The 8,110-nt window shown below is 55.8% G+C and overlaps 1 protein-coding gene across 1 annotated transcript; it reads left to right on the top strand.

The window, feature by feature from the left end:
* Positions 1 to 1,767: 1,767 nt before the first annotated feature.
* On the top strand, positions 1,768 to 3,604 carry D7B24_000603 (uncharacterized protein; the record flags this gene model as incomplete). The annotated part of the gene is made up of 3 exons (XM_028634856.1): positions 1,768 to 2,024; positions 2,093 to 2,293; positions 2,356 to 3,604. 3 exons carry the CDS (start codon positions 1,768 to 1,770, stop codon positions 3,602 to 3,604), a joined length of 1,707 nt encoding a protein of 568 aa, XP_028492469.1.
* Between the last annotated feature and the right edge of the window lie 4,506 nt (positions 3,605 to 8,110).

Here is an 8,110-nt window from a genome sequence, read left to right as displayed (position 1 = left end):
GCTTGGACAGCTTCGCCACACCCTCTGGTTCTCAACATCCGAGGTTTCTGCTTCAGGGGTAATGGTGTATAGCATTCCCACACCTCTTCCCGCTGGGTCCCCACCGTCTGGGCCCATAGCCTGCAGGGTGGAGCATTTCGAGGTGGTCGAAGTTTGGTACAGCCATTCGCATCATCTCTCAGCAGAATTAAAGGTTCCACGGTGGCGTAGAGCCTGTGTCTTCGAATTGCGCGCCGCCTGTCTTAGTGTGTCTTCTAGCGCAGTTGGGGCAGGCCTGGGCAGACAGAAGCAACTGATTGCTGTCCAGCTTGCTCATGCCTATCTTGGACTTGGTCCGCATACATAGGACCGGCCGCTACTTGGCTTCTTCATCGGGATCTTTCGCCGGCAATCGTACTCGGTGTGCTTCATCTTCGCACGCAGGAGAAGACGAACCTGGTCGGTCGGCTGATGGAACCCCCTGCATCCATGGTACACTAGGGCGGCATTAGGGGATGAACCATCACCTGCAAATTCAGTCTAGGGTTGGTATGCGGCCTCCTACTGACTGCCACTGAGGGGAGAAATGGCCGAGAAGTCAGCAAATCATTACGAAGTATCTGCCCATTTGTCTGTTGAATGAGTTTTCCGAAGCAGGTCGTGTTCAATCTGTCGAATCTATGGACGTACCCTCATCGAATGAGATTGCGAATTGCGAATGGCCAATGCTGCCCCGGATACGTGGCCGGCCATTTCGATGGTTCGCCTACTTTTACTCACTGAAGATGGCGAAATAATATTCTCTTGTCTTCAGGGAGATCCATCCCCCCGCAGGCACGCAATATGGATCGGGATTAACGCCGGGTTGGCACGATCGGAGTCAGGGGCTTCCATGAGCCGTCTGCCCCGGTACCTCGCATCCTCGCTCCCGCTGCCCCGCTGAGCGCTTTGATATGGTAAGGCAAGGCCCATTCATTGTGCTAAGGTGAGTTATACTTTCGACAATCTTAACCTCCATTCCGGGTGGATCACGAGCTGCCTGGCTTTCCATCGATTCGATTTTGTTCTCTGGGGCATCTCTCAGGGTTTGCCTTCGGCTGGAGACTGTGTTTTTCTCTGCCTCACTGTCGCTCAAGCATCCGATGATGGTGGGAGGCTGGAGGATGAAATCCCTGTCGTGTAGGTAGGCTTAGTAGCCGGAGTAATGCAGGCAGATGCAAGGTGTCGGCTAGGGACCGCCCCGCATGGCATTGCCCAGACCTCCGCTCATGTTGCATGCACCATAGACGATTCCGAATTGGGGCATCGTCTCCGGAGCGATTGGCCACCCAGCATTGGCACATAACGTCCCTCGGCCGAGAGCTCTGGAAGGGGTGCGCGACGAGGCCACTCGACGGCACGGGTGTCCATCGGCCAACGACCAACGACACGAACACCACCAATGCATAGGACGGACTTGACTGTCATCTCCGGGCCGAGGCGGTACACTGCCCTGCCGCCATCGATTCCAGGGGTCTAAGAATCAATGGTTCGTCCAAACCTCTCCGCTGTGTCAAGCAATAAAACCCCGTCGAGGTCGTCTGCAAGCTTCAAGTCAAGTCCGTCAAGCACACCACATTCGCTTGTTGCTTCTGTCTGTCCGCCGTATCTTCTCCCACCAAAAGTTGAGTCGAGTCGAGCTAAGCCGTAGCGCCTTGGCCCTGACGCCTCCTTTTGTTCCATCTTTCCTTCGTTGCCGTAAAAGGTATCTTGAGCTTCTACACGCTTGTCCAACTCAAGCCGTTCAAGATGAAGTTCTCTCTCGCTCTCCAGGCCGCTGCCCTGGCTGCTTTCCAGGGCGCTGCTGCCGCTCCTGCAGCCAGCTCATGCTATTGCCTGCCTGGCGATGCGTTCTGGCCCAAGGAGAGTGCTTGGTCTCGGTTCAACTCTACCGTTGGCGGCCGCCTCGTGGCTACTGTGCCCATCGGCTCGCCGTGCCATGATCCCACCTACGACGCTGCTGCATGTGCCCAGCTGCAGTCGCAGTGGACGAACCCCTTGACCCAGTAAGTCCGACCTGAGCCAGTGGGACTAGCTTTCCTGCGGTGCCACGGATCGCTAACACCCGTCCAAGCATCCCGTCTTCCTCTTCAGTCATGCAGACCTACTTCGCCAACCAGAGCTGTGACCCCTTCACAGACCGTGCGAAGCCCTGCACCCTCGGCAACTACGTCAGCTACGCTGTTGATGTCGAATGCTCGTCTGATGTGGCGAGGGCTTTGAAGTTCGCCAAGGCCAACAACCTTCGTGTTGTCGTCCGCAACACCGGTCATGAGTATGTCTCTACCCAGGTCAATGAACCTTTTATGACTTCACACATGTACTGACTGAGCTCAGCTTCCTTGGCCGATCCACTGGTGCTGGTGCCCTTGCCATCTGGACCAACCACCTCAAGTCGATCGACTTTGTAGACTGGGATGATGAATACTACACCGGTCCTGCTGTCTCCGTGGGCGCTGGTGTTCAGGGCTATGAAATCCTTGAGGCTGCCAACGCCAAAGGCCTCTCTGTCGTTACTGGCGAGTGTGCCACTGTCGGTCTCGCCGGCGGCTTCACCCAGGGTGGCGGCCACTCTGCCCTGAGCACACAGTTTGGTCTGGCAGCTGACCAGACCCTGTCCTTCCACGTCATCACCGCCGACGGACGCACCGTGACGGCCTCGCCCAAGGTCAACCCTGACCTTTACTGGGCCCTCAGCGGAGGCGGCGGCGGCACCTTTGGCGTCGTCGTCGGCATGACCGTTCGCGCCTATCCAGCTGCCCCCGTCGGTGGTGCATTGTTCCAGCTCCTCAAGCCCACGACGACGCCCGAGAAGTTCGCCGCCGCCATCGACGCTTTCCAGGATGCGCTCCCCGGTATGATCGACCACGGCGCCATGGTCGTCTACTACATGAACAGCATGATGCTTGTTGTCAAGCCTCTGACACTGTGGAACTCGTCTGCCGAACACGTTCGCGACGTCGTCCTGAAGCCCTTCACCACGGCTCTAACCGAGATCGGCATCAACCTGCCCGTCGCATACAGCACCCTGTCCTACCGCGACCACTACGACCGCTACATGGGCCCGCTGCCCAAGGGCAGTCTCGAGGTGGCCCGCTACCAGTTCGGCGGCCGTCTCATCCCCCGCTCCGCTTTCTCGGACGCCAACCGCCCGGCCCTCAAGGCCGTCATTGGCAACCTGACCGCCAACGGCGTCCTCGCCGTCGGATCCGCCGGCACCTACAAGAAGCCCGCCGGCGCCGCCGACAACTCCGTCTTCCCCGCCTGGCGCGACACCCTCGTCCAGATGCAGCTCATCACCGATTGGGACAGCAAGGCGCCCTGGGACAACATGCTCGAGGCCCAGCGCCGCATGACTGAGCAGTTCATGCCCCAGATCGAGGCCGTCACCCCCGGTAGCGGCTCGTACATGAACGAGGCCGACTTCAGGCAGCCCAACTGGCAGAAGGCCTTCTTTGGCGGCAACTACGCCGAGCTACTAAAGATCAAGAATAAGTGGGACCCCGAGGGTAGGCTGTACGTGCTCAAGGGCGTTGGCAGTGAGAGGTGGTCTGTCGCTGCCGATGGCCGTATGTGCAGGGCGTGAGTTATGAATAGCAGGGGGGGATGTTAATTTGCTAGGATAACCAAATGATACCTATTTGCCGTCAAAAAGACCGAGGGTGTCTGACATGTGATGCTCAATGAATGCGATGGTGCTTACAGGTGGCTTCGGAACACGCGGGTGTTTGCAACCTCCACGAAACAAGAATAAATCACTTGTCATGACTTGTGTAGTCTGTGATTGACATTGACACGATTCACAGCACCCTTTTTGCAGCTGCGGCGAGCGCATGGTTACCCCGTCGCACATCGCCGGGCGACCTAGTCGTAGTAGAGTCGCCGTCGGCCCCCGCCGACCCCGGTTCATGTCGCCGTCGTGGGTCTAACACGTCCCCTGCTCATCGTGCACATCTTGGCGGGGGCCCTGGCAGGTCGGATACCGCGGTTCAAGGGTTCGCCACATCCTTACCAGGGGGTTCCCCTAGGTTTGGTCCGGGGACAGGGGCAAGATAAAGGTTGTCGTTCCACCCTTCCGGAGGTTTGCTGTCAAGGCCAGGAGTTCGACATGGATGGTGACGACTGCTGGGCCCAGATGCGTCCAGAACGTGTCGTTCTATTCGATCGGGTTTCGTGGTTCTCGTGTTGGTGCAAGAAACGCTGGAGCTGACGCCTTCACCGAGTCATTGTTATCAACGTGATACGTGATGGGTATTAAGGTTCAAGTCGATCGAATGATCAGGAGGAGCTCATAGAACCACAGCACCGCAAATCACCCTGGATCTCACTTAAATGAAGCTTTGCCTCGAACAACATCCGCATTGATTTGCATGTAGTGGAAACCATTCAACACGTGCTAGGGAGGCTGAGAGACGTGAGACAACCTCACTAGATAAGTTGCAAAAGATTCATCGATCGAGCTAAGACAATTTCTCCTGGACGGCCTTGCGACGTCGAGATGACCAAGAATTGTAACTCACCATGTGGCAAGTGGCAGCTAAGCAGGGGTTATCTTGCTGGAGTCCGCTGGGTCAATTCATGCCCGTGTTGAGATCGTGTTTTCAATAGGGACACCTAGGTTTTCATAGACCCTTGGCCTGCGTCTTATCTTTCAATCTGCTGGCAGGTTGCTGTTGAAGAATCATAGCCTTCAGTGCTGGATCTTTGTCACATATCGTTGAAGTTTGGAATTCTTCTGTTTCTAATTACAGGAGGAACGGATGGTAGTTACCATGCGGTAGTCATGAGACTCCCCAAAGTTTTGCGACCACTTAACTCCATTGTCCCAGGATAATCCCATGTCAACGGATCACTTATCCATCCAGGTCCAGATTATGGTGCTGCTTTCCTTTGACCGAGTCATTTAGGACCATGTCCGCACATAGATACCCGTCTCTACCTTTTCACCCATGAAGAAAAGGACTCTCCTCCGAGATCGAAGGACATCTAACTACACGAAGAGCCTGCTCCAGAAGCCTCTGAGATGCGGCGCACCATTCATGAGAGGCTCAATGACACCATCACTGGGATTCCCAGGCAGAGAATGCTTGAGGGCTTTCATTCAAGCCAATGCGCTGCTGACAGCGGGCGGATCAAGGAGACTTTGTCGTGACTGATCTCGATGATGGACAAACAAAGCGTACCGCTGCTGTGGCACACATTTCTGGAAAGCCAATATTGAAGACAGTCTTTGCTGTCTCGGCTGCGGCGCGTCAGGCGGAAGTTTCATTCCCATGAGCATATATAAATTTGAGAACTGTACACTCGAAGGGGGCCTTGTCTTCAGTTATTGCGCGTGAGTCACTTCAGATTAAGATTGCTACGACAAAGCCACTGAATAGACTACAACGTTGGCACCCTTATCACTCCAGCGCTGGTTCATGTTATTTCGGGGCAGTCGCCAGCTTGCTCGAGGACCGTCGTATAGTATTGGCGTTGTCTTCATTATATCATCTCATGCGCGAATGACGATGTTCGCTTGCAAGATTTACACAGGCGTAGTATAATATTGATGCATTCGAAATATCATTTGAGGCCGACACGCTCATAGAGATCAAGTGCACATGTTTACGCCGCGCCATGAGCAGCCGCTCCTGATCAGAGGCAGAGACAGCGCGGGCCATCAGCTTGGGTTCATCAGTCGTAAGCTTTACCAAAACTGGCCACTTCTGCCAGCTGGAATCGTCTCTCTCTGTAGCTATTGCCTCAAGCCATTCGGGTTCCGCGTCCGATTTTACCATAGCCTGGGCGACAGGCTCGCGGCACCGAGCTCGGCCGCCGACAGCCACTTCGGGGTCCTAAACTACTGCGCCCGGGCGAATCAACCCGGCACCACAAGCCGTGCGGGTCCGCCTTTGTCCCTTCCAAGAGGCTGATGGTTCATCTCAAAGGCTATGAGGACCTCGGGGCATAAGCCTTTGCCAAAGGCGGATCCTCTAATACCGGTACGAGGTAACGCCGTCAAACGTCCGGTAGTCGAGTCCCTCCGAATGCCGGTCCACTTGAAATTCCCGATGCGCCATGAGACCTTCGTGGGAGGACTCGTCGGGCTGCCACAACATTCATGGAATGATGTGATGGAGGGTACAGGAAGGCAGCGTAGCTAGTCGAAGGCCGAGGCCTAGGGACGTCGAACGAGCCCATCGACGACCGATATTCACTGATCCATGTGAACGATAGCAGCGTCCACGTCCAATGTCTGAATTAAATCATCCTCCGATGTGAGAAACGCGGCTAGCGTACCAGGCGCGGACGGCTGTCTCATGATGAAGCCAACTTGGCAGATGGCAAGAAAAGCTTAGCGATGCTGCCTGGCTTGGGGAGCCAATACAGTATTCGATAACATCGTTATGGACGATGTCACAGTGCCCCGGATAACACAACAGTCAAGGTCAGGCGGTCAACACTTTCGGATGCTCGGTGGGAAATTGCAGGCAACTCTCGAGCCTTCACTATTCTGAAGTCATTTGGGGCAGGTTATGGCGTAAGAAACCAGCCTGTAGACGCAGAGGGCGCTGCTGGACGGCCCAACGCCGTCCGGTGAACATGATGTCCGACACGCTCGGCTCGGCCGTGGCTTTAGAGTGTCCTAGGAATATGAGCGAGATAGGTGTCTGCTGATCCGATACTTCACATTGGCGCCCCCACTCTTGCCAGGCTTGTTTCCTCAATTGAAACGGCTGTTGGTCTTGGTCTAGCTGTAGACACCATCACACGTGACTGCGCGATGGTTTCGCTTCTCGCTCAACCCAGCTTGCAGGGGGACGCGCGGTAAATCGCGCGTGGGTCAAGATGGTGCTACCTCAACGTTTTGTCAAACTTTGATCGGCTGACCATGATCAGTAGGCCACTAGGCTCCTCAGCTGCGTACGTGACGTGTAAAAATATCACACTCAGAGGGTCGCTTTGCATCTTTGTGACTCAGTTTGCGGTCAGCACTGAACCAATACGAACACGAGTCGAGCCAGATGTGAAGCCTGTGCCTGAAAAAGAGGATTTGGCCCGGCGTTCTTGTCAACGATGGAGACCGTCTATGATGCAATAACGGGGTCTCAAGATGAGAAAAGATGTGCCAGGAAGCAAGTCTGATAAGATCTGATAAAACAGAGTGCGCAGTGCAGGGCAATGGGTCCCATCATATGTATTTTTCGAGTCCCAAAGACCGGGCCCGGGTGGAGGAAAGTTCGGAGCATGAAAGGGTGGTGAGCAGTCCACGATCGATTGGCCGCGACGAGCACCCTTTGATGACCGACTGACCTCGCAGCGAGTAGGATGGTGGTGCATTGCCACAGTCTGACCACTACTGCGAAGGTCCGAGATGGCCGGCTGTGGTTGATTTAGGTTGATTCAGCATCCAGACACGAAGAGGAAAGAGTAGCCTTGGAGGTTCCGAGGTCGTTCCGCAGCCCCTCCTCGGTATTCTCTCGGTGTTTCCCACGTTTCTTGGGACGTCGCAACAGGGATAGCACGAACTCTGATGGCGTTCGGCAGCTGACGGCTCGATGACCGGGCTCCTGTGAATGGCCAGAATTTGCCCCTCACCATGCGTGCCCCACCACGACAACACCTGCCACTGCGAGGCGACACAGACGAGAAATCGATGCGTCGGCCGAGGTGCGTTTTCGAGGTCCCCAAGCTCCCACTTCCCCAGACAATCCCAATCGACGACAAGCAACTTGCCCAATACTCAAGTTCCCGTTCTCGAAGCAATTCGTACGCGAGCTGGGTCCTTTATACCCCGGGTGCCCACCCCCGACTTTTATGCCCGCCCGCCTTCCTACGCCATGGCGGACCTTGATGGCGACAGCCCACCCTCACACCGCCGCTGCGGGGCCTATTCTTAGCTTTCCCCCGCACGGCAGGTCCAGACGGGGGACCCAGCCAGTCATTGCATCATGCATCAGGTTGCCCCTCCTCTGCCAACTAGCCCGACACCTGGGTCTGCTGGGAAGCCGCGATGTATGTCGGACCTTCCCTGACAAATGACAAATTTATGTTTTCGGCCACAGCGCCAGCCAACGGGGAGCAAGGGATTCGTCATGCTCCTCACTGA

The sequence above is a fragment of the Verticillium nonalfalfae genome (genome assembly GCF_003724135.2).
Source record: "Verticillium nonalfalfae strain VnAa140/NRRL 66861 chromosome Unknown scaffold_109, whole genome shotgun sequence".
NCBI lineage: Eukaryota > Fungi > Ascomycota > Sordariomycetes > Glomerellales > Plectosphaerellaceae > Verticillium > Verticillium nonalfalfae.
The sequence above is the reverse complement of the archived record's forward strand: the minus strand, read 5'-3'. Positions and strand labels throughout refer to the sequence as shown.